At 44.8% G+C, this 26,562-nt stretch overlaps 2 protein-coding genes across 3 annotated transcripts in view; both read left to right on the forward strand.

Annotated features, from left to right (window-relative positions):
- The window catches only part of MCM8 (minichromosome maintenance 8 homologous recombination repair factor), a 46,739-nt gene extending 35,688 nt beyond the window's left edge, over positions 1 to 11,051 (forward strand). For both annotated transcript variants that reach the window (XM_056567820.1, XM_056567821.1), the window contains exons 13-19: positions 2,458 to 2,599; positions 3,782 to 3,977; positions 6,380 to 6,599; positions 6,705 to 6,914; positions 7,237 to 7,313; positions 9,350 to 9,539; positions 10,678 to 11,051. In XM_056567820.1, the coding sequence (XP_056423795.1) occupies positions 2,458 to 2,599; positions 3,782 to 3,977; positions 6,380 to 6,599; positions 6,705 to 6,914; positions 7,237 to 7,313; positions 9,350 to 9,539; positions 10,678 to 10,770 (1,128 nt within the window). In that variant the 3' untranslated portion in view covers positions 10,771 to 11,051. The remainder of the gene's footprint in view (positions 1 to 2,457; positions 2,600 to 3,781; positions 3,978 to 6,379; positions 6,600 to 6,704; positions 6,915 to 7,236; positions 7,314 to 9,349; positions 9,540 to 10,677) is intronic.
- Positions 11,052 to 21,160: 10,109 nt separating this feature from the next.
- The window catches only part of CRLS1 (cardiolipin synthase 1), a 32,211-nt gene continuing 26,809 nt past the window's right edge, over positions 21,161 to 26,562 (forward strand). The window contains exon 1 of the mRNA XM_056567826.1: positions 21,161 to 21,628. Within this exon, the coding sequence (XP_056423801.1) occupies positions 21,296 to 21,628 (333 nt within the window). The 5' untranslated portion in view covers positions 21,161 to 21,295. The remainder of the gene's footprint in view (positions 21,629 to 26,562) is intronic.

Consider the following 26,562-nt stretch of genomic DNA (forward strand, 5'->3'; position numbering starts at 1 on the left):
TGGCATGATTTCACAGAAATCAGAACACCATGTTCAGAACACCACGGTGCCGGCCCAGAGATCGGGGAAGTCCCAATGGCCGGACCCCCCCCCCACCATCAAACATCTTATCCCCTATCGTTTGGATAGGAGATAAGATGTTTAGAGGCGGAGTACCCATTTAACGTACTATGGCCTCAGGTTACAATATTTTCAGTGGTCTTTTCTGGACCATTGTAACTTAAAACCAGACCCAACATACAATGCTACGGACAGTCCAGATCTAAGAAACTGGTCAATAACTGGAAGAACTGACCAATCAGAATGGACATTCACTGGTAAAACCCCTGTATTACTGAAGTGCATGCATTGACTGGCTGTCTGGTAGCGCCTCCCTACACTACAGGAAAGTATTACATGTTCTGTATTACTTTGCCTGTGTCAGGGTTAGGTGCTTCTTTGGACACCACATGAGGGCGGCTCCATTTTTTTTTTTTAGGACACTGTGTGTACTGTACAGGACCCTGAAGAAGCTCCTGTCATCTACATAGACAGTGATTCACAGTTTCCAGTAGATCTTTCTTAATTTTATATGTAAGGACTTGCTTTATTTCTATTAGTCATTTCTATTGAGTCATGGTCTCAACATACAATATTTTCAATACACAATGGTTGGCCCATAACCAATTACTATTCTAAGTTGAGGGATCACTGTGTGTGTGTGTGTGTGTGTGTATATATATATATATATATATATATATATATATACACATACATACACTATACAGTGTTTAGTCAGCCACCAATTGTGCAAGTTCTCCCACTTAAAAAGATGAGAAAGCCTGTAATTTTCATCATAGGTATACCTCAACTATGAGAGACACAATGAGAAGGAAAAAAATCCATAAAATCACATTGTCTGATTTTTAAATTATTTATTTGCAAATTATGGTGGAAAAGAAGTATTTGGTCACCTACAAACAAGCAAGATTTCTGGCTCTCACAGACCTGTAACTTCTTCTTTAAGAGTCTCCTCTGTCCTCCACTCGTTGACTGTATTAATGGCACCTGTTTGAACTTATCAGTATAAAATACACCTGTCCACAACCTCAAACATTCACACTCCAAACTCCACTATGGCCAAGAACAAAGGGCTGTCGGAGGACACCATAAACAAAATTGTAGACCTGCACCAGGCTGGGAAGACTGAATCTGCAATAGGCAAGCAGCTTGGTGTGAAGAAATCAACTGTGGGAGCAATTACTAGAAAATGGTAGATATACAAGACCACTGATAATCTCCTTTGATCTGGGGCTCCACACAAGATCTTACCGCATGGTGTCAAAATGATCACAAGAACGGTGAGCAAAAATCCCAGAACCACACAGGGGGGACCTAGTGAATAACCTGCAGAGAGCTGAGACCAAAGAAACAAAGGCTACCATCAGTAACACACTACGCCTCCAGGGACTCAAATCGTGCAGTGCCAGACATGTCCCCCTGCTTAAGCCAGTACATGTCCGGGCCCGTCTGAAGTTTGCTAGAGAGCATTTGAATGATCCAGAAGAGTATTGGGAGAATGTCATATGGTCAGATGAAACCAAAGTAGAACTTTTTGGTAAAAAGTCAACTCGTTTTGTTTGGAGGAGAAAGAATGCTGAGTTGCATCCAAAGAACACCATACTTACTGTGAAGCATGGGGTGGAAACATCATGCTTTGTGCTGTTTTTCTGCTAAGGGTCCAGGACGACTGATCTGTGTAAAGGAAAGAATCTCATGTATCGTGAGATTTTGAGTGAAAACCTCCTTCCATCAGCAAGGGCATTGAAGATGAAAGGTGGCTGGGTCTTTCAGCATGACAATGATCCCAAACACACCGCCGGGGCAACAAAGGAGTGGCTTCGTAAGAAGCTTTTCAAGGTCCTGGAGTGGCCTAGCCAGTCTCCAGATCTCAACCCCATAGAAAACCTTTGAAGGGAGTTGAAAGTCTGTGTTGCCCAGCGACAGCCCCAAAACATCACTGCTCTAGAGGAGATCTGCATGGAGGAATGGGCCAAAATACCAGCAACAGTGTGTGAAATGCTTGTGAAGACTTACAGAAAACATTTGACCTTTGTCATTGCCAACAAAGGGTATATAACAAAGTATTGAGATGAACTTTTGTTATTGACCAAATACTTACTTTCCACCATAATTTGCAAATACATTCTTTAAAAATCAGACAATGTGATTTTATGGATTTATTTTTCTCATTCTGTCTCTCATAGTTGAGGTATACCTATGATGAAAATTACAGGCCTCTCTCATCTTTTTAAGTGGGAAAACTTGCACAATTGGTGGAATACTTTTTTGCCCCACTAAGTGTGTGTGTGTATGTGTGTGTGTGTGTGTGTGTGTGTGTGTGTGTGTGTGTGTGTATATATATATATATATATATATATATATATAATGTATATGTAAATTGTTGTGTATTTGTAGGCTGTGTGTAATGTTGCACCACGTGGCATTTATGTATGTGGAAACACCACCACAACATCTGGACTGACCGTCACATTATCCAGAGACAGTGCAACAGGAGATTTTGGTTTGGAAGCTGGGGCCCTTGTTTTGGGAGATCAAGGTATGATTCATTACTCTTTAAGGCAATTTGAAAATGGTACTTTCCATTTCAGATAAAACTTACAAACTGGTATAGCTGACTTTTTGCTGCCATTTACACCATTTACATCCACACAAAATATGCCTGAAAAACTTTCTAATGTATATGCTGGAGATACTCATAGACTGTATGGAATGGATGTAGACATCAAAGTAATGTGTCCTTCCGGCATAAGTTTGGTTAATATGCATCATATTAAAGGGTTTAAGCATCTTGTGTGCACAAGCCATTAATACCTGCACCTGTCTTGATATTGAGGATCCCTTGTCCTCTTCCAACCTACTTGCAGCCCAAGAGGCTGATAGGGCAACTGAAAATAGCCAAATGGGCTGGTTTACACAGCAGTGGTTGATGGGAGTCACATGCTACTCTGCTTCCATAACTTGTTCAACAATGTAGCATGTGGTGCAGTGTTATTTTAGCAACTCTAATCAGCCTTAATGGGGCTTTTACCAACTGCAAAAAAGCCCCTTTGTCTGCTTTTGGCTTTTTAACAACCTCCTGCAGTCACAAGCAAGCCAAAGGGGGCCAGGTTAGAGGGCTTTGATTTTAAGACAGTGGTGAATCCTAAAGGAGGGACCTTCACTTATTGGACATTTATGGCTTATCCTGGATGTCCAAATGGGAATACCCTTTTAATTATATAGATCATTTTTAACCCTTTAGCAATATCTGCCACACAAGGGGCTCCCTCTGTCACCCATTCCTCCTCCCCCATGATGAAGCCAGAAAGTCCTAGTGGTTTAGCAGGCCCCAGTTCTGATATATTCGAATTCCTAGGGATAACGCAGGCAGAATACACTATATATAATCCATAAGTATAAGTAAATGTATTGGTGCATCTAGAAAAAATCTGAATATCATTATATCACGTTATCTCTCAAGCCTGGTGAATGACAGGGAAAAAATAAATAAATGTTGATATTGCTGTTTTTGGAATAATGGAATAAAAGGTAGTCAAAAAGTCATATGCACCCCCAAAATAGGGGCCATTAGAACTACAGCTCGCCCACACCCAAAAACATCCATCTACGTAAAATTACAAATGTCGGAATAAGGGGACATAGCGATCGTCTATAAATGGCATATGTTCTGTAAAACCCCCTGTTTTGGTTTGGTCACTTTTCTGCTGCTTACATGCAGGTGTATGTGGAATCGATGAATTTGATAAGATGGGTAACCAGCACCAGGCTTTATTGGAAGCCATGGAACAGCAGAGCATTAGCCTTGCCAAAGCGGGCATTGTCTGCAGTTTACCAGCCAGGACATCTATAATCGCTGCTGCTAACCCAGTGGGAGGACACTACAACAAAGGCAAGACTGTCTCTGAGAACCTCAAGTAAGTGATTAGGTCATATTATCAGGGTAACGGAAACATTATCTAATGCACTATTTGTCATACATGTTTGAATAAGACGTCTGTATTTGACAGCATCAGGGTAGCAGGCCCAGCATGACTGAATGTATTTATAAGCCAATGTATTCTTAAGGGATTACAGCATTGCTGTCACTCAAAATTCTTCACAGATCATGTAGACAGGTCAAAAGTTTTGATCAAACTGGTTCTTGGTGCTGAGACGTCAATCAACCTCTAGATATAGCTTTATCCATAGATATGTCAAAAGTTTGTTTGGTGACAGTAATGTTTTAAGTAAAGGACCCCTGTTCTTGTGATCAGAGAGGGTCCCAGGGGTTAGAACCCACTGTGGACAGGTGATACATTTTAATCTCGGAATATCTTCCCTAGCAAATCCAAAGTCAAAGCAAAGAACCATACAAGGCAAGCATATAAATGCAGTTAGAAATGTAGACAGTCCATAAAGAATAGTGTTCCTCTTCTGCAAGCAAAACGCAGCAAGAGTGCCATCTACAGGTATATTGATGCTCCATCAGGCTTTAAAAAAGATATTTATCTGTTGTGTAATGAAAGCTCTGCTTAACACACAGGTGGGATAAACCAGACGAAGATCTGCAATTCTGTGATGATCTTTGTGGATGTAAACCATGTTGATGCGCACGCATTAAATTCAGAAGCAAATCATAGTCTAACAATTTAAAGCCTCCAATTCGATTTTATTTTTAATATGTACTAGATTGTAGACTGTGCAGAAGAAAAACAAAAAGGATGACAATTTCTCCATAGCATATTGTTGTGACACATCGGAAGTATCAGAGTGGAATTCAAGGGGCTGCTCTTTAAAGGTGCAGTGATGCTTGTGCAAACTCTGCAGAGCCTGTTCAGTGTATACAAGTGCTTGTATCTGCAGTTGTCATATAATTGATAGTGTCCCTGCAAATAGCCTGCCCTAAGGATAAGCCATCAATTTTTAGAGTCTGGACAAACCATTTAAAGTGTAGTATTCAAGTAGAGAAAACAGACATGGTCGCACAACCACTAATTGCTTCTCAGCATAAAATCAAAAACTAACAGGTTGTTAGTATACATTTTGATCAAAAGGTACGAGCCCACTTGCCACGTCAAGGCCACCTATTTAGAGTGGGTCCCTAACATCCCTAGCATAAAATGGCGTAGCACTGGGCGGTGCCCACCACCGCCCCAACACCATTGCCCACAGGGGGAACGACCCACTGACAGAGCAGCCCCATTGCAAATTAAACCAGGCCAAGGGCCATTCCTCCCCATAGACACTGTGCCACGGGAGCAATGGACGCCGCACAGCACCACACCAGTGTGAACAAGGTGTAAAAGCTCACTTAGACTGGGAGGCTATCAGAAAAGAAAGGGCCCTGAGCAACTTCCTGCTCATTTATTTAGGGTTGGGCTGAGGGGGTGGGGCAGAGTGCAGACCAAGTAAAAACAACAAAAAAAGGAGGGGATAAAAGATACAATGTGACTTCAAGTAGAGAAAACAGACCTGGCCGCACATCTCCATTTAGTATTTTGATCTAATTGTTCTCAGTATAAATTCAAAAACTAACAGGTTGTTAGTATACATTTTGATCAAAAAGTACAAGATCACTCGCCACGTCAAGTCCACCTATTTAGAGTGGGTCCCCAATGTCCCTAGCATAAAATGGCGTAGTAAGTGTAGTAATGTGCAAGGTGATGGGAGCACCCGAGCAGTTTGTTACTGTGCATTAGGAGATACTGTTTACACTTCACCTCTATAGTACCTGTCATCAGCACAAGATCCAGTGTAATGTGATTCTACATTCTTGCGCTGGAGAGGGGTGCTGTGGAAACAGAGCAGGAAGTTTTGGCTACGACAGGGCATCTGGGAGAACAGGCGCTCAGTGACGGCACTCTGGAAACAAATTCAAAATACATTTTTTTTTTTAAGAAACATTACTGTTGTGCACAGTGCTGCACTATAGTAATTTTTCATAAATGTAATAACAGAAGCATTGGGTGTACACTTCGAACAAATGATGCTTGTAATGTATACACTTAAAGGGGTACTCTGCTGCTCACCGTTTGGAACAAAATGTTCCCAACGCTTAGAGTCGGCGCCAGGAGCTTGTGACGTCATACCCCGCCCCTCATGATGTCACACCCCACCCCCTCAATGCAAGACTATGGGAGGGGGCGTGGCAGCGTTATGCCCCTCCCATATACTTGCATTGAGGGGGTGGGGCGTGACGGCATGCGGGGGCAGAGCTATGAAGTCAAGAGCTCCCAGCGCCAGCTCCAGTGTTCGGAACAGTTTGTTCTAAACGCTGAGCAGCGGAGTACCCCTTTAAGATGACAATTATTTGTAAACTATTTGTTTCTCCTCACAGAATGGGAAGCGCTTTATTGTCACGCTTTGACTTGGTGTTCATCCTGCTTGATACACCGAATGAAGACCACGATCATCTACTGTCAGAACATGTCATGGCAATGAGGTCTGGGTCAAGGGGGGCCATAAGCAGCGCTAAAGTAACACGTGCGGACACACAGGAGTCAAACATCTCTCTCCTAGAAGTGACTTCTGACAGGCCATTAAAAGAAAGAATCAAGGTATTGCTCTTTTTCAGTGTATAACCCAGATAAGACATTTTGGCATTAGAAGCAGAAGTCCTAAATATAATATAGGAAAATAAAGAGCTTCCTTGGTTTTTCCAGGTCCGCCCTGGTGAACATATTGATGCGATTCCACACCAGCTGTTACGGAAATACATTGGTTATGCCCGACAATATGTGCAGCCAAAACTGTCCCTGGACGCAGCTGACATCCTGCAGAACTTCTATTTGGAACTGCGTAAACAGAACCAAGGTGTAGACAGCACTCCTATAACTACCAGACAATTGGAGTCCTTAATACGGTTAACAGAGGTACTAAATACTGAATGAGATCCCTGCAGCCACCTAGCTGATAAACCGGCTTTATAATCCCAGACATGAATCACATAGAACAGTTTGTGTACTCTATATATGTGAAATATCTCAGAAGTAGTCTGTATAGAGTTATAAAGAATCAACCCCCCCCCCCAGCGGAATATGTTAGTGCTATATAAATAATTATGTATTGTGCTGGTAAGGCTTTGTGCAGTATACTTGTTCTAGTGCCTTTTATAGCATCATTGATGTTACTGATAGTCCACACTAGTATAGTACAATTTATTTAGAAAGCTTAAACAGATTTTATTTTACCCAGGCCCGGGCAAGATTAGAACTGAGGGAGGAAGCCACCAAGGAAGATGCGGAAGATGTCGTCCAGATAATGAAATACAGGTAATCCATCTTCAGAAATTGCTCCTTTTAATGTAAATGTACACATTTCAAGTTTAGGAAGAGTCTCTGTCATTTATAAAAACTTTCAACATCACCGAGTGAAAAGTTTTCATTGGTCAGGTCTTAGTTCTGGGGGACCCCCACTGATCATGAGAACAAGTGGGGAGAAGCGAGTGGTAGCAGACTTTACTCCCCGGTTCACTGAGAGCTAGGGAGTGAAGTGTTCTACCACTCGATTCTCCCTGATAATTCTACTGATCGGTGGGGGTCTCTGTGACATGTCAAGTTTTATAAATGACAGGCACACTTTAATGAGAACCTTTTTTTTTTTTTTTTTTTTTTTTAACAGAGCTGTGTCAAGAATAAAAGGAATATTCTTGACATACAAGTGTTTTACAATGGAGTAGGGGTGCTTTTAAAAAAAATGAACCATATTCACCTGCCCCAATGCACTGCAGATGTAATTCCCAGTCCCTGCTGCCTGTAGGAAATGCCCGCTCAGCCAGTCACAGCAGTGGTCTACCCCAGCCAATAATTGGCTAAGTGGCTTTTCCTTAAGAAGCAATCGCCAGTGGGGGACTGGGAGCAGTGAGAGTGGCAGAAGCATGGATCAGGCCATTCCATTATTTAACATATGCCAGGAATACCCCTGTGAACTTAGTATATCTAATTTTCCTAGAGCTTCTATAGGTCAGCCATTGTATCACCCACTATGTTGTCTCCCTCCAAAGGGAAAAAAGCCACACAAAAGATGAGTTCCAGGTTTTAAAAATTTTCTATATAAAATAAGAATACGCTAATTGTGAATTGACCATTTATCATGTTGTCCCACCACAGGTTTTGGTGGCATAATGCCAGGATGTTATTCCTACCTTCTTGTTTGCTCAAATGATTGCTAAAATAAAGAAATATTAGTGCTAGGAAAGTTGTCACTTTGTTTCCTCCTTGTTTGCTTGGTTATTATAGACTAATTATATATATATATATATATATATATATATATATATATACACTATTATAGACTAACTAATTATATTTATATATATATATATATATATATATATATAACACTATTATAGACTAACCTAGAACATTATGGACTCATTTTCAAGTATCCACCGTTCAAGGACCAACCAATTAAGATCATCTTCTCAGAGTACTGTATAGATGTTTAAAATGCTGGTTGGATCTTGGTGATTTTTTTTTTTTGCTCTTATTATTTGTATTGTGTGTTACACATTCCCTGGGGGATATTGTGCACACGGACACATGAAGAATTGAAGCCGATGAGATGAGACTGCACTTATTGGCTCACCTGGAGGAAAGGCAGATGTAGCCTTTCCTTTGCTGTTATTGTTGTGCTTTTTCTATGTATGTCATTAAACAGAAATCCTTTCCTATGTTTCTAATGTCTTTTTCCTTAAAACGTACCTGTCATATCACAGAAATAAAAATGCTTCTATATGTTACCAGGTCATGTGGATTTTTACATGTCTTTTTAATGTGTCTAACTTCTGTATTCGGCTCACAAATCTCATGCTCGCTCATTCTGACATCCAAAGCTCAGGAAGGGGTGTATCTGAGGCAAGCACTGAGCCTGCCCTCACTCACCATGCATTCACTTCCTCCCTGAGTCTGCTGTGATGGGTCTCTACATCCAGTCACTACAGGCTGCTCTGTAACCCCTTCCTCTCTATTTCATGCTGAAGTCTGATAGGACAGGAGTGAGCACAGAGGAGTGCTAGTCTCGCCCTCACCTCCTGGACTGCAGCCAAACAAAGATGATGCTGCAGCCAGACAGGATTATGTTCTGGGTGGTAGGGGGACCCCTAGTGGGCTTTTTTTTATTTATTTTTTTTCCTAAGCCACGATTTCTATAAAAAGAGAGAACTTTTTATGAAGTATATAAGAAAGGTTAATGTTTTGCCAATATGTACAATATTTAAAACATTTTTGAATTTAAAAGTGTCCATTTAACTATGGAGAAATGTAATACATTTTTAGTTCTGTAAACCAATCTTGTTTGTTCCCTTTAGTCTACTTGGAACATACTCAGATGAGTTTGGGAAGATAGATTTCAACAGATCTCAGCATGGCTCTGGAATGAGCAATCGATCACAGGCAAAGAAGTTTGTATCCGCCCTTAACAGGATTGCAGAAAGAACTTACAACAATCTATTTGAGTATCAACAACTTCGGCAGATTGCAAGGGAGATGCAGATCCAGGTAGTGTCTCAAACTTAAAAAGTACCTGTCACCAAATAAGCTTTTCTAAACTAACTCAGGCTACGTTCCCTTAACTACTCCTAACACTCCTTCCACCTTTATAAAAAATTGCAGAGCTTTAAAAAGCTCTCTATCTTACCTTTTATTCTTGCTCACATAGTGCAATCTCCCACCAGGAGAAAGTGGGAGTTCCCCAGCAGGAATAACATCACTGAAGCCTGCTGGGGGAGCACTTCTGCCCTCACATGGTTGCAGTGCTGTGGGGAATACAAGACCTCAAGCTCTGTGCATGTTTCATTGAGGCTTTTTGCAGCTGTCAATCAAGCTCAGTGCAGAGAAACACTTCCTGAGTTTGGACTCCTGCCAGACCAGGAGGAGACCAAACTCACTGTATTAACTGTGGCAGGGAACAAAACAGAGCCACCTAGTGGCCGTTTTTTCTATCACATTTTAAACATATTTCTGTTGATAATTTAAGTATTACATTTAAGTATTAACCTGGTACCTGTCACTACTTTTGGGGCCACTAAACCACCAGCATGTCTTTATTATATTATACTATATTACTATATAGTATTTATTTACTATATTATGTCCACCTGTTCCTGCGTTCTTATGTTTAAAAATATTCCAGGAATCACCTCCAGTACCGCTTACAGCATGTATGCAAGAATTTAAAGGAACACATTCTGAACTAAATGTTTCAAACTCTGTTTTCGCGCTGCATTGGGTCAGCCACGCCCCTCGTGCCGTTGGGCCGTCACGCCCACTCCCATTGACTTGCATTGAGGGGGGTGTTGCCATGACGTCACGAGGGCTAGGCTGACCCCCGCAGCGCGAAAACAGTGGAGTGCCCCTTTAAGGAAAAAAAAAAAGCATGTCAAGCTACACTAATCCGTCCCACCCAAAAAAATGTGTACAGATGTAAAAAAAAAAAAAAAGCACTTTTGCACTACATTTTAACTGTTTGAAACTATATGGGTTTCATTTATAGAAACAACATGATGTGTATGAGCGCTTGTATAGATTTTAACACTAAAGATTTGATCCTACTGGGGCTTCCTCTAAATACAGCTGATAATGTTGATGTTACTGGAATTGTTATGTCAGTAATTCGCCCATATTTATTTCCTCTTAGGTTTCTGACTTTGAAAGTTTTTTGGGCTCACTGAACGACCAGGGATACCTCCTAAAGAAAGGCCCCAAGGTGTATCAGCTACAGACGATGTAGGAGATATCATGCATGCTTCACGACTCCTACCCGGAATAATCCTCATCCGCTCCCTGCTGCTTGGTTCTAAAGCTGAATGTAATTATTTCTACAGCAATGTTCTATTACTGAAATCTCTTACATAATAATCTACCGTAATATGTTTACTAAGTATTTATTAGGAGAACAACATTCAGCAATAAGACCATCACGTATAGTCTATCCTTGCTCATGAAGCAGGTTAAATAACATTTCTAGAGACACTGACTAGGTCAGTGGTCTCCAAACCGGGGACCTCCAGATGTTGCAAAACTACAACTCCCAGCATGCCTGGACAGCCAACGGCTGTTCAGGCATGCTGAGAGTTGTAGTTTTGCAACATCTGAAGGTTCACAGTTTGGGGACCACTGGACTAGGTTCTTTTGGCTTCTGAATGTTTGTTTAATTTGCCACATTCTCATTTCCTATGTAATATATGTATATTGTACAGAATACATGTTATCAAAAACAAAACGCCTATTGTCCTTTTTTTTCTGTATATTTCACTCTTATAAAATATTGGAATTATATATTCTTGCAGACTAGTTAGAATTGGAAAAACCCTCCTGAAAATATCATAGTCCTCCTCTTTTGATTGTTATAACTTGTTATCCACAGGATAGTAGATAACAAGTTTGGCATTGTGTGATGGCCCCACAAAGAATGAATGGACAGCTGGCATTGCCCACCATTCTCAGGATTGGTGGAGACCTCAATGTTATACACTTGCTGGGGTAAACTTATTTAGATGGGAATACCCCTTTAAGAAAAAGGAGTACTACTGTGATCTCCTGCACGGCACCCAGCTCTCCCCAGGAACAGGGCGTGTCAATCCCCGCTTGAAGCGGCGCCCGACATGTCCTTTTAGGTATCTCTATGGGAGAGCTAGAGATGCAGCATCCTGGTATCTCCGGCTCTCCCATAGAGATACATGGAGGGGGGCGTGTTGGTGCCGGGGGTTGACATGCCCCATTCCTGGGTGTCCCAGTGGTCGCACCCCCGCGATCAGACACCTGTTCCCTATCCTTTAGATTGGGGATATGTTTTCCTGCACAATATTTAACGATGTGGCTAATTTGACCATAAGTAGAAAAAATGCTTGAAAAAAATAAATAAAATGGTGCACTCACCCCCCCCCCCCCCCATTATTCACAATAGGATTCTGCTGCATTATTCACACTACGAAAATTCCAGACTGACGAAAGAATGAACATGTTCATTCTTTAGTTAAAATCTGCTCTGAAAAATATTGCAGTCTATTGAGATGGTGCATTCCTGAATGGTCTTAGCACTGGCTTGTTTTTGCTGGGGGGCGGTGAAGAGGAAGTATCCCAAGGCGGAGAATTTGTAGGGTGAATGAGCCCTTAGGATGGAACCGTTATTTGGGGGTGGGGGGGGCATGGCTTGCTGCCGAAGAAGATGGCCGCTTAGTCCTTGTGTTTCCGCTCCTCGTGGCCTTAAATTAGCTTAATTCAGCGCTTTCTCCTCTCTGCTCCATGAGGAAGAGTGCCCAACTCAGATGGAGGCAACCACCCACCGGCCCAGACCACACATTCCCAGCCGAGAACATCATAAAGTACCTCCGCCAGCCCTCCTCATCAGCCCCGGGCTCCCCGCCGGACTCACCGGGCCCTCTCTGCTGCCTGCAGTCTCGTTCAGTGGGGCCTGCGGCGGTGCTCTCTGCCTCCTGCTCCGACCTACCGGATCTCTCCACTGAGGTGTGGCAGACTCCTCTACAGCTGCGGTCCTCGCTGGCCGGAGCTCTGGACCACCTCCCACGAGATCACGCTACCTCCCGGTGGCCTTTTGAGGAACCCTTCAGCACTGCGGCTGCAGATCAAACGGTGCTGGTGCCAGATGCCCTCTGCATCTGGACTCTTCCTGTGAAAGGCAGAGCTCCGGTGAGTGTGTCCCCGGCCCTTCTGTCACCTAAACCCGGCTCACTCCCGCAGTCTCCTGCTTGGCCTCTGCAGGCCCCACGGGACCTACCTCACGGGGCTGACCACGTGAGGTGCTCGGGTCGGCGGCTTTGGATGGCGCTTTGCCTCGTTCCAGGATGGAAGGCCATTGTAGTACTTATTCCAAAACCGGGTAAAGACCCTTTATGTGCTGGTTCTTATAGACCGATCTCATTACTGTGTGCTGATGTGAAGTTGCTGGCCCGACTATTCGCTAACAGATTAGTTAAAGAAGATATCCCATGCAGCAAAGAAAAAAAAAAATACCTAGCCATTCCATAGTATATTCACCTACCACCTCTCTGACATGTTTGTGATTTTTTTTTCCGCCCCCCATTCACCAGCTATTCAGCTCATAAATTCCAGTTACTTCCTGGTTATGGTGGCTATGCCTGTGATCTCAAAGACTACATTTCCCTGCATGCACTGCTCACATTTCCTGCTCTCAGCTGCCTGAGCAGAGAACTTGTTACCTCCCCTAACTTATGTTAGCCACTCCCACATAACACTGAACTCCAATCATAGCCCTATACAGCAGGGTGGCCACATAACACTGAGCTCCAATCATATCCCTATACAGCAGGGTGGCCACATAACACTGAGCTCCAATCATAGCCCTATACAGCAGGGTGGCCACGAGGAAACAAAATGTAATCTCAGTGCTCAGAGAGAGGGACCCTGGAGTTGAAGCTGCAGTTTTACACTGTAAAATCACTCCCTCCCCCTCCTCCTCTCAATGAAACAGCTTTACAGTGGCACAATCACCTCCACCCTCCTCTGCCCTGCACTCCTCTCTCCCCAGTGCTCAGTGTGACAATTCTACTCTCCCTCCCCTCCATTCTCAGTGTGACAGCCCTACGCTGGCAGCTCCCTCCCCTCCCCCCTCTCCTCCGTTATCAGTGTAAAAACATTAGCAAGGAGAGGGGAGAGAACTATGATCTGAATCAGCCGACATATAGGCAGTGCTGCTCAGCCAATCACTGCAGAACAGAGGGAGGACAGTGTGAATATTCATCAGATGGGAGGGGCTAAGCCCGAGCTCAGGGAGCTCTCTGCAGCACAGGGGTTTTTTGGGTAATTGTCACGTCACGGCCCCGGGATGCTGCTGATAACAGCCTGAATAGGGGGTCGAAAGTCATGAAAGTCATGAAAACCTGGAACAGCTGAATTTCCTGTCAGACAGAAGAATGCAGAAAAAGCTTGTTTCTAAGCAGCATTGGTAATGGAAGTGATTTACAAACCTGTATAACTTTACCTTCTGCACTAAAAGCTGAACAATTGTTTACTGTGAGACTTGTCCTTTAAGGTTGTCTTGTCCTTAGTCCATGGGGATCAGACTGGTTTTATGCCAGGTAAATCTACGGTAGATAATATTAGGAGAGTGTATCTTAATTTGCAGATGACACAGGAGGGCGCAGGGGCCAGATCGATTTTTTCATTGGACGCTGCCAAAGCATTTGATAGCGTCAAATGGAACTATCTGTGGGGAGTGCTGGGGGCTATGGGGTTCGGACCCTGGTTTCTTTCTTATGTTAAACTCCTTTATCAATGCCCGACTGCTCGTCTTCGGGTTAATGGACTGCTTTCCCCGTCATTTGAGTTGAGGAGAGGTACGCGGCAGGGGTGTGACCCTGTCGCCTCTGCTCTTTGCATTAGCTATAGAACCGCTGACCTGTCTACTACGGTCCTCACCTGATATAATTGGTTTCCGCTATGGCTCCATGGATGAGAGGGTAGCGCTTTATGCAGACGATATGTTACTGTTTTTGGGTGATACCGCTAGGTCTCTGGCCGCTGCTATGTCTATTATTACCGAGTTTGGTACCTACTCCGGCCTGCTCATTAATTGGGACAAGTCGGTTCTGATGCCCCTGGACCCTTTGCCTAATATACCTCAGATAGCCCTCTCTAATATCCAGGTGGTTAAAGAATTTAAATACTTAGGTATTAACAGCACACCCTTTTTACATGACTTTATACCCCGGAATCTGACACCCCTGCTGGACAAGAGTTCTCGGAAGGTAGCTGTCTGGTGTAAGTTGCCGATCTCAGTGGTAGGCCGGACTAATATCACAAAAATGGTGCTTATGCCGCAGTTATTATATGTGCTGCAGAACTCACCGGTGTGGATAGCAATGTCTTATTTTTCTAGGATACAGCAGCTTTTCCGACTGGCTGTATTACCTTGCCTCGCAACTACATCAGGTTAGAGGGTGGGCAAAGACGTCTCTCCTGGGTCCTACGGGTCGGTTATTTATGGCCAGGCATGGAGGGAGGGTGCCACTGCATATTCTGGAGATTGGGGCCCTGACCAGACCTCCGGATTCCTCTCCCACTACCCAGCTCCTTTGCAAACTTTGGGGCCACGTGCGTAAGCTACTTGGTCTTACCAATTTCATATCATGTACATCGCTGTGGCGTAATCCGGGCTTGCCAGTTTTCTCTTCTTTTGTGGATGCTGGTTATTGGGAGAGTAAGGGACTATGTGAAGTGGGGCAGTTAGCAGTACAGGGGGTAGTTCGATCTTTTGAGGACTTGCAGGAGAAGTTCGCTTTACCGCACTCCTCGTTCTATCGCTACCTGCAATTCCGCCATGTGTATGAAACTCAGACTCGGCTGAGGCCGATGGAGGTGCAAACTAACAGGGTCCTAGAATCTGTAGTTACGAAAAGGGAATCTGCGTGAGTTATTTCTTGGCTGTATGGTGAGCTCTTAAGTTTTTACCATGAACATTTCCCCCTAACAGTCCAAACTAAGTGGGAGAGAGACCTTGGTGGTTTGAGTGACGAGGAATGGTCTATAGCCTTGTCGCTTACCCCGGCATTGTCCCTGTCAGAGTCTACCAAATTTTCACAGTTGTTCTTTTTGCACAGGGTATATAAGACCCCACTGTTCCTACATAATGTTGGTGTTAGGTCCGACTCTGCCTGCCCTAGGTGTGGTGAGTTGGAGGCTCACTTGCTTCACATGATGTGGGCGTGTCCCATCTTAGATGCCTATTGGGCTGATGTGCTACACCTTATCAGGGCTGTTTATTGGGTTGCACTACTTAGAGAACATAAGATGTGTTTACTTGGCCTTATTGGATGTGATAAGGAACCTTCCATGAGAGAAGTGGGGATCTTACGTGTGCTGTATCAAGCCAGGAAACTAATTGCGCAGTTCTGGATTAGACCGTTTCCTCCAGGTGTAGCTGATCTTATTAAAAGATTGTGGCAGATAGTGCGCTTGGAGAAGGGGATATATATTAAATGCAAAGTTGAAAGGAAATTTGATGGTATTTGGGGACCCTGGATACACCATTTTGATCCCCCGACGACTGGTTCATAACTGCTTGTGGGCTTTCGGAATGTGGTTGCCCTGGCATGATTGGCTTAAATTTTGGGGATTTGTGTATGTGGCTTAACTCTTTACCTTGTCTGCCCCTTTCTTTCTATCCTCCTCTGGTGGCTTTGTTGGAGTGCCTGTGGGTACCGATTGCTGTGGTTCTGTGTGCGGGGTGTACGGGTGCATTTCTATCAGGGATATGAGCACTAGTTAACTTCTAGTGCGTATTCTTGATGCTGCAGATGGGAGAGATGGACGGTTTGTTTGTAGGGTGGGTGGGATGGGTGGTGGGGGGGTTTATTGTTGGGGAAATGTTTTTGTTTAACAATGTCTAAAATCTCAATAAAAATATCTGATTAAAAAAAAAAAAATTAGAAGTGGAGAAGTGCCCACTCATCTGGGTGCTCTCCAGCTGCCAGTGTGCCTTTGGCCCCTACGGTGACCTCTCCGATGCTCTCAGGCGACTGGTCTACCCTATCACCTTTGGCCCTTGATCTCTTGCAAGGGGACTCACAGGCTTCTACTCCCCTCCTCTGTGGTTCTCCCAAGCCCCAGAGGGCCATGGCTGCTCTTAAACATGCTATTGGGGCCCCAAAAGCTATCCCGGTGCAGGGCCCTGCTTCAGTTTCACGGACCTTGGCGGACACTTGCTCTGCCCCACGGCACTTTCCCTGGGATGCTGACCTGGACTGCTCTGGGTCCCTGCCCCTACCCCAATTCCTACGGATTTAAGCCAGCTGCTCTCTCAAATTCCCACCAAAGAGGACTTTAAGGCCCTCATCACTGAGATCAAGGATGCCTTCAGGGTGGAGATTTCTGTGCTCCGCCAGGATCTCCAGCACGTTTCCTACAGGGTATGTTGCGCAACTTCAAGACACCATTGCTGCCCAATCTGCCTTTCTCAGTGATCTGCATTCCCATGTTGAGGACTTGGATAATAGGGGCAGACGTAACAACATTAGGGTCCTTGGGCTTCCTGAAGCTATGCAGGTGGAGGACTTGCATGCTACCCTACTATGTTCAATATGATTTAGGGTGAATCTGCATCCCACAGAGTTAAGCTGGACCGGGATGGTCCCCCCCGGGATGTGATTTGCTGTGTTGCTGATTCTCAGTTGAAGGAAAGGATCATGACCAAGTCGTGCTCTCTCAAGAACTTTGATGGTGCTCCTATTCAGCTATTCCAAGACCTCTCCTGGTTGCTGCAGCCTCCCCTGTCATCCCAATGGTCTGCTCAAATCCCCTACAGGTGGTCTTTCCCGTTTGCCTTGCAGGCCCGACGATATGGACTGCTTTGCTGACTTGCCGACTTTCTGTAATGCGTTGGACTTGCCGGTTCCCCAGCTCAGGGATTAGGGGCTCCTCCACCTCCCCCTTTGCCTCCGGTGTGGCAGCCTACCCGGGGGAAGCGCTCTAGGGCTGGCCGGGTCCAGTCCTCTCAGAGCCCTGGAGGCACCTGTTCTGATCTCCTTGAGGGCCTCCTCCAGGACTTTTGCCATTAGTCCACTGATTTTCCTGGGCCTTTGTGTTTATTGCTCTTCCACGTTGTCTAATGCTACTTATTTGACTTTCTTTCTGTGTTAAATGCTTATTTAGCTTATATTTGTTTGACATTATTGGGGGTTTTCTCTTGCCTGGTCTCTAGACAGGACCCTTCCTGGACCTCAGTTGTCTCTTCTGGAGCGTTCTACTTCCCCCTCTGAGGCCATGGCAACTGTTGGATTGTTGGTTGTATCATTGATTGCCTTGTTTTATTCCAACTTTATGGTCTCCTCTATGGCTCTAGAGCCATTGGTTTATTTACACTCATGTTTCCCCTTTGTGTTCTTTCTAGTGTTTTTGCTTTTTTGTCCTCTGATCCCTCCTTTCGTCTTGTCGTCTTTTTCTTCTGTTTGTCTACTCTATTTTCTTCTCTCCCTCTTAGGGCCAGATGGCTGCCGCAGTGGTTTCCCTGGCTCCCTCCCTCTCTCTCTTGACTACATGGAGACTCCATTTTGATCTGAGTGAGTTCCCACGCACACACACACTTTTTCCATTTTTACCGCTCTCATGGCTAAGTGTGTCTCCCTGAATGTAAAAGGCCTTAACTCCCCACTTAAGCAGCAACTGCTGCAGAAGGAATTGGTTGCTCTGAAGACGGACATAGTTTACCTCCAGGAGACACACTTTGACAAGACTGGCACCTTCCAATTTCTGCACCACCTCTACCCTCAGGTATTTCTAGCCTCTACAGATAGGAAGGTAGCGGGGGTGGCTATGTTAGTCTCTAGGTCTTGTCCTCTCCAGGTGTCTTCTTCCTATGCTGATCCGATGGGGTGGTTTGTTACAGTCGAGGGCTCTTTGGGTGGTAGACAGTTGCTCCTTTGTAACGTGTATGCTCCTAATACCTCCCTGGTACCTTTTTTGCGACGGGTATTGTCTCCCCTACACAAACCCCCCCCTCAGTGTGGCTTTTAGGAGGTGACTTCAATTTAGTTTTTTCTCCCTCTGTTGATCGTCATTCTACCACTGGTGCGCTACCTCCTCCTTCCCAGTTGTACTTATCTACGCTTTTGAGGCGCTTGATACATTTGACTTCCCTGTATGACCTCTGGCGTATTAACCATCCTTCTGATCGCTCCTTTACTTTCTACCCACATCCTTATAAACTCCACACCCGTATTGATTATTTCTTTGGCAACCTCCCTATGGTCCATATGCTTTCCTGTGCCTCTCTGGAACCTATCTCCTGGTCTGATGAATAGCCCGGTTCTTCTCTCTTTTTCCCCTTTCTCCTCCTCTCCTTGCTGCTGTCACTGGCGTCTCAATGATTCCCTGCTTAAATCCCCGCCTTCCCGAGACTCGATCCAGGCGAGCATACTCAAGTATTTTGCTAGTAATGAAGGCTCTGTTTCTTGTCCGGTGATATTGTGGAAGGCCCATAAGGCGGTGATCAGAGGCCATTGCATCGCTGTGGGCTCTAGACTGAAGGGTGATGCCATGGCTCGCTCCCGGGAACTCCGGTCTCAGATAACCCGTCTAGAAGCTCTTCTTCTGACCTCTGCCTCCCTCTTGGTGCTGAGGCATTTGGTCGCTGCTCAGTCCCAGTTGAGTGATTTAGCCCTCTATAAGGTTGAATGTCAATTACTTTACGCTAAGCAACGTTTCTACAAAAAGGGCAATAAGGCTCACAGTATGTTGGCGAGGCGACTACGGGACCTGAAGCTATTTCTCGCCTTTTTTTCCCGACTACTATTCTCAGCTTTACTCCCTTCCCTCTCAGCTCCCTTCGGACCCGGGTGAGCGTACCACGGAACTCGACTCCTTTCTCTCTTGATGTAGTTTGCCGACACTTTCCGCAGCTGACAGAGAGACTTTGAATGCCCCCCCCCCCCCCTAACCCTTCAGGAACTTTCTGAAGTCCTCAGGACTCTTCCCGTGGGGCGCTCCCTGGGCCTAGCTGGACCCTACCTCCCTCGGTTTATGTGCTTATTCCCCGAATCCGTGAGATTCGCTCCATTGAATCCCTTACTGCTTCCGTGAACAATACTAGATCTCTGTTTTTGTCTGTATGGGATCCTTGGGATAGATTCACTGCAAGGCAGCCTCTGTGATCTTACTTCCTTTTGCCCTATTTTAATCTGGACTCCTTGTTTTTGCCTTCTCTTGTCTTCAGTTCTTCTGGTCTTTTCTTCCCGTTTCCCCTCTGTTGTTAGTTTGTTGCTGTGTGTGCTCTCTCCCCTTTCCTCCTCCCCTCCCAACATGTAGTTTTAGTTTTTTTTAAAACTTTTTTAAAATAAATAATGGGTTTAACCTGTTAAGGACGAACGGTGTATGGGTACGACCTTGGGTCCTGGTACTTAAGGACCAAGAGCATACTTGTACGCCTTGGGTCCGTTACCGGTGTTTAAAGCTTGCTCAGTTGCTGAGTGTGCTTCAAACCCGGTGGGTCCCGACTGCTACCAGCAGCCAGGACCCCAGGGTTAATAGTGGTCATCACAGATTGGGCCGATGCGCAGCTTAACCCTTTAAAGTTGATCGCTATCAAAGTTTATTGCGGTGTCTAAAATGAAAGTAAAACTATCTTGGCAGCTCACTGGAGCTGATCGGGACCATTGCAATGAAATGGCGACATCCCAATCAGCTGAGAGGACGTCGGGAGGGCCCTTACCTGCCTCCTCGTTGTCCATCGGTGATCCTCCTCTGCTGCCTCCGCATGCTGGAGCAGCAGAGCACCAATCACACTGATCAATGCTGAGCCAAAGCTCAGCATTGAACAGTGTATGCAATTGAAATATTGCATGGTATAGCCCCCTATGAAGATTAAAATATAAAGTAAAATGTCCAAACTATTAAAGTATAAGGTTAGTTTAACTGCACGGTCGATGGCGTAAAAGGAAATAAAAATACCAGAGTCCAAAATTGTGTATAAAAAATGTATAAAAAGCGATTAAAAAATCCCATCAAAACAAAAATGAGCCCTCATATAGCCCCACAGAGCAGAAAATAAACCCGAAGCCAATGCCGTCGGAGAAAAAGTAAAAAAAGTAAGAGATCAGAACACGGCATTGAACAAACTTTATTTTTCTTTTTTCTAGTTTTCTATTTTTTTTTAACTAATAAAACAAAAGGAAAAAAAAACATCTAAATTTGGTATTGTTGCAATTGTACTGAAGCATAGACTAAAGATATCGTGTCAGATTTACCGTATTGTGAATTTTTTTTTTTTTTTTTTTTACAATTTTGTTTTACATAAAAAAAAATGTCTGGCTGTTATACATTATATGATAAAATAAAGTTTGTCAATGAAAAGTACAACTTGTTCCGCAAAAATAAAGCACTAATAAAACTTTGTCAGTGGAAAAATGAAAAGTTATATGTTCTTTAGAATGGGAAAAAACGTGAGCCAAAAAAAAAAAAAATTCTATGGGTCATGAAGGGGTTAACAGTGATTCCCAACCAGCGTGCCTCCAGTTGTTGCAAAACTACAACTCCCAGCATGCCCGGACAGCCGTTGGCTGTCCGGGCATGCTGGGAGTTGTAGTTTTGCAACAACTGGAGGCCCCTTTCACACTGGAATGACAGGTGAGGCCCGCCTTCCGTCCACTCTATAAGTCACTACTGAAGGAGCTGTAAGGGTTAAGGCCGTAAAGCATGCAGCTTGTCGCACAGACGGGTCTGGGGCTGGTAGGCTGCATGGGGAGCGGTGAGCCCGAGCTGTCGGGCCGGTGGATACTATCGCTATGTCGGTCCTGACCATCCTGCTAGGCCGCTCCCCGGTGTCTGCTCTCAGTTGCCCGGCCCGCCGGCTGCTCAGAGGCCGTGACCTGCTTCACGACACCTGGGCCCGGAGCCGCCATGCGCTGCGGCATGTACGGGACACCCCGGGGCTCCAGAGAGGATCCAGCCCGCTGCTCTCCGCTCACCTGCTCCGGGCCCTGCACGGCCGCCCCGCCGGACACCTGCCCCTGCTGCGGCCCTGCGCCCCGACCGTATGCGGGACCGAACGGCAACAATCCGGGAAGAGCTCCGGAGGAGAGGACACAGACCCTGCCCAGAGAGAGCAGCCCGATCTGGTGACTACCCCGCCCGACACTCACTGCCCCTGCGACCGGGGCAAGGTCACCCGACACACCTGTCATTACTGTCACTACTACTCCCATCACTGCTACTACTACTCCCATCACTGCTACTACTACTCCCATCACTGCTACTACTACTCCCATCACTGCTACTACTACTCCCATCACTGCTACTACTATACAGCTACTGCTACTCCCATCACTGCTACTACTACTCCCATCACTGCTACTACTATACAGCTACTACTACTCCCATCACTGCTACTACTATACTGCTACTACTACTCCCATCACTGCTACTACTATACAGCTACTGCTACTCCCATCACTGCTACTACTATACTGCTACTACTACTCCCATCACTGCTACTACTACTCCCATCACTGCTACTACTATACTGCTACTACTACTCCCATCACTGCTACTACTATACAGCTACTGCTACTCCCATCACTGCTGCTACTACTCCCATCACTGCTACTACTATACTGCTACTACTACTCCCATCACTGCTACTACTATACAGCTACTACTACTCCCATCACTGCTACTACTATACTGCTACTACTACTCCCATCACTGCTACTACTATACTGCTACTACTACTCCCATCACTGCTACTACTATACTGCTACTACTACTCCCATCACTGCTACTACTATACTGCTACTACTACTCCCATCACTGCTACTACTATACTGCTACTACTACTACTCCCATCACTGCTATTACTACTCCCATCACAGCTACTACTATACAGCTGCTACTACTACTCCCATTACTGCTACTACTACTCCCATCACTGCTACTACTATACAGCTACTACTACTACTCCCATCACTGCTGCTAGTATACAGCTACTACTACTCCCATCACTGCTACTACTACTCCCATCACTGCTACTACTACTACTCCCATCACTGCTACTACTATACTGCTACTACTACTACTCCCATCACTGCTACTACTATACTGCTACTACTACTACTCCCATCACTGCTATTACTACTCCCATCACAGCTACTACTATACAGCTGCTACTACTACTCCCATCACTGCTACTACTACTCCCATCACTGCTACTACTATACAGCTACTACTACTACTCCCATCACTGCTGCTAGTATACAGCTACTACTACTCCCATCACTGCTACTACTACTCCCATCACTGCTACTACTACTCCCATCACTGCTACTACTACTCCCATCACTGCTACTACTACTCCCATCACTGCTACTACTATACAGCTACTACTACTCCCATCACTGCTACTACTACTACTCCCATCACTGATACTACTATACAGCTACTACTACTCCCATCACTGCTACTACTACTCCCATCACTGATACTACTATACAGCTGCTGCTGCTGCTACTACTACTACTCCCATCACTGCTACTACTACTCCCATCACTGCTACTACTATACTGCTACTACTACTACTCCCATCACTGCTATTACTACTCCCATCACAGCTACTACTATACAGCTGCTACTACTACTCCCATTACTGCTACTACTACTCCCATCACTGCTACTACTATACAGCTACTACTACTACTCCCATCACTGCTGCTAGTATACAGCTACTACTACTCCCATCACTGCTACTACTACTCCCATCACTGCTACTACTATACTGCTACTACTACTACTCCCATCACTGCTACTACTATACTGCTACTACTACTACTCCCATCACTGCTATTACTACTCCCATCACAGCTACTACTATACAGCTGCTACTACTACTCCCATCACTGCTACTACTACTCCCATCACTGCTACTACTATACAGCTACTACTACTACTCCCATCACTGCTGCTAGTATACAGCTACTACTACTCCCATCACTGCTACTACTACTCCCATCACTGCTACTACTACTCCCATCACTGCTACTACTCCCATCACTGCTACTACTATACAGCTACTACTACTACCATCACTGCTACTACTACTACTCCCATCACTGATACTACTATACAGCTACTACTACTCCCATCACTGATACTACTATACAGCTGCTGCTGCTACTACTACTCCCATCACTGCTACTACTACTCCCATCACTGCTACTACTATACAGCTACTTCTACTCCCATCACTGTTAGTACTATACAGCTACTACTATACAGCTACTACTACTCCCATAACTGCTACTACTACTCCCATCACTGCTACTACTATACAGCTACTACTATACAGCTACTACTACTCCCATCACAGCTACTACTATACAGCTGCTACTACTACTCCCATCACTGCTGCTACTACTCCCATCACTGCTACTACTACTCCCATCACTGCTACTACTATACAGCTACTACTACTCCCATCACTGCTACTACATACTACTACTCCCATCACTGCTACTACTACTCCCATCACTGCTACTACTATACAGCTACTACTACTCCCATCACTGCTACTCCCATCACTGCTACTACTACTCCCATCACTGCTACTACTACTCCCATCACTGCTACTACTATACAGCTACTACTATTCCCATCACTGCTACTACTATACAGCTACTACTACTCCCTTCACAGCTACTACTACTCCCTTCACTGCTACTACTATACAGCTACTACTACTCCCATCACTGCTACTACTATACAGCTGCTACTACTACTCCCATCACTGCTACTACTATACAGCTGCTACTACTACTCCCATCACTGCTACTACTATACAGCTGCTACTACTACTCCCATCACTGCTACTACTATACAGCTACTACTACTCCCATCACTGCTACTCCCATCACTGCTACTACTACTCCCATCACTGCTACTACTATACAGCTACTACTACTCCCATCACTGCTACTACTATACAGCTACTGCTACTCCCATCACTGCTACTACTATACAGCTACTGCTACTCCCATCACTGCTACTACTATACAGCTACTGCTACTCCCATCACTGCTACTACTATACAGCTACTACTACTCCCATCACTGCTACTACTATACAGCTACTACTACTCCCATCACTGCTACTACTATACAGCTACTGCTACTCCCATCACTGCTACTACTATACAGCTACTGCTACTCCCATCACTGCTACTACTACTCCCATCACTGCTACTACTACTCCCATCACAGCTACTACTATACAGCTGCTACTACTACTCCCATCACTGCTACTACTACTCCCATCACTGCTACTACTATACAGCTACTACTACTCCCATCACTGCTACTACTATACAGCTACTACTACTCCCATCACTGCTGCTACTACTACTCCCATCACTGCTACTACTACTCCCATCACTGCTACTACTATACAGCTACTACTACTCCCATCAATGCTACTACTATACAGCTACTACTACTACTCCCATCACTGCTACTACTACTCCCATCACTGCTACTACTATACAGCTGCTACTACTACTCCCATCACTGCTACTACTATACAGCTACTACTACTCCCATCACTGCTACTACTATTCCCATCACTGCTACTACTATACAGCTACTACTACTCCCATCACTGCTACTACTACTCCCATCACTGATACTACTATACTGCTACTACTACTCCCATCACTGCTACTACTACTCCCATCACTGCTACTACTACTCCCATCACTGCTACTACTATACAGCTACTTCTACTCCCATCACTGTTAGTACTATACAGCTACTACTATACAGCTACTACTACTCCCATAACTGCTACTACTATACAGCTACTACTACTACTCCCATCACTGCTACTACTACTCCCATCACTGCTACTACTATACAGCTGCTACTACTACTCCCATCACTGCTACTACTACTCCCATCACTGCTACTACTATACAGCTACTACTACTCCCATCACTGCTACTACTACTCCCATCACTGCTACTACTACTCCCATCACTGCTACTACTACTCCCATCACTGCTACTACTATACAGCTACTACTACTCCCATCACTGCTACTACATACTACTACTCCCATCACTGCTACTACTATACAGCTACTACTACTCCCATCACTGCTACTACTACTCCCATCACTGCTACTACTACTCCCATCACTGCTACTACTACTCCCATCACAGCTACTACTATACAGCTGCTACTACTACTCCCATCACTGCTACTACTACTCCCATCACTGCTACTACTATACAGCTGCTACTACTACTCCCATCACTGCTACTATTACTCCCATCACTGCTACTACTACTCCCATCACTGCTACTACTATACAGCTACTACTACTCCCATCACTGCTACTACTACTCCCATCACTGATACTACTGTACAGCTACTACTACTCCCATCACTGCTACTACTACTCCTATCACTGATACTACTATACAGCTACTACTACTCCCATCACTGCTACTACTACTCCCATCACTGCTACTACTATACAGCTACTTCTACTCCCATCACTGTTAGTACTATACAGCTACTACTATACAGCTACTACTACTCCCATAACTGCTACTACTACTCCCATCACTGCTACTACTATACAGCTACTACTATACAGCTACTACTACTCCCATCACTGCTACTACTATACAGCTACTACTATACAGCTACTACTACTCCCATCACAGCTACTACTATACAGCTGCTACTACTACTCCCATCACTGCTACTACTACTCCCATCACTGCTACTACTACTCCCATCACTGCTACTACTTTACAGCTACTACTACTCCCATCACTGCTACTACATACTACCACTCCCATCACTGCTACTACTACTCCCATCACTGCTACTACTATACAGCTACTACTACTCCCATCACTGCTACTACTACTCCCATCACTGCTACTACTATACAGCTACTACTACTCCCTTCACTGCTACTACTATACAGCTACTACTACTCCCATCACTGCTACTACTATACAGCTGCTGCTACTACTACTCCCATCACTGCTACT

Source organism: Hyla sarda, chromosome 3 (genome assembly GCF_029499605.1).
Source record: "Hyla sarda isolate aHylSar1 chromosome 3, aHylSar1.hap1, whole genome shotgun sequence".
Classification (NCBI taxonomy): Eukaryota; Metazoa; Chordata; class Amphibia; order Anura; family Hylidae; genus Hyla; species Hyla sarda.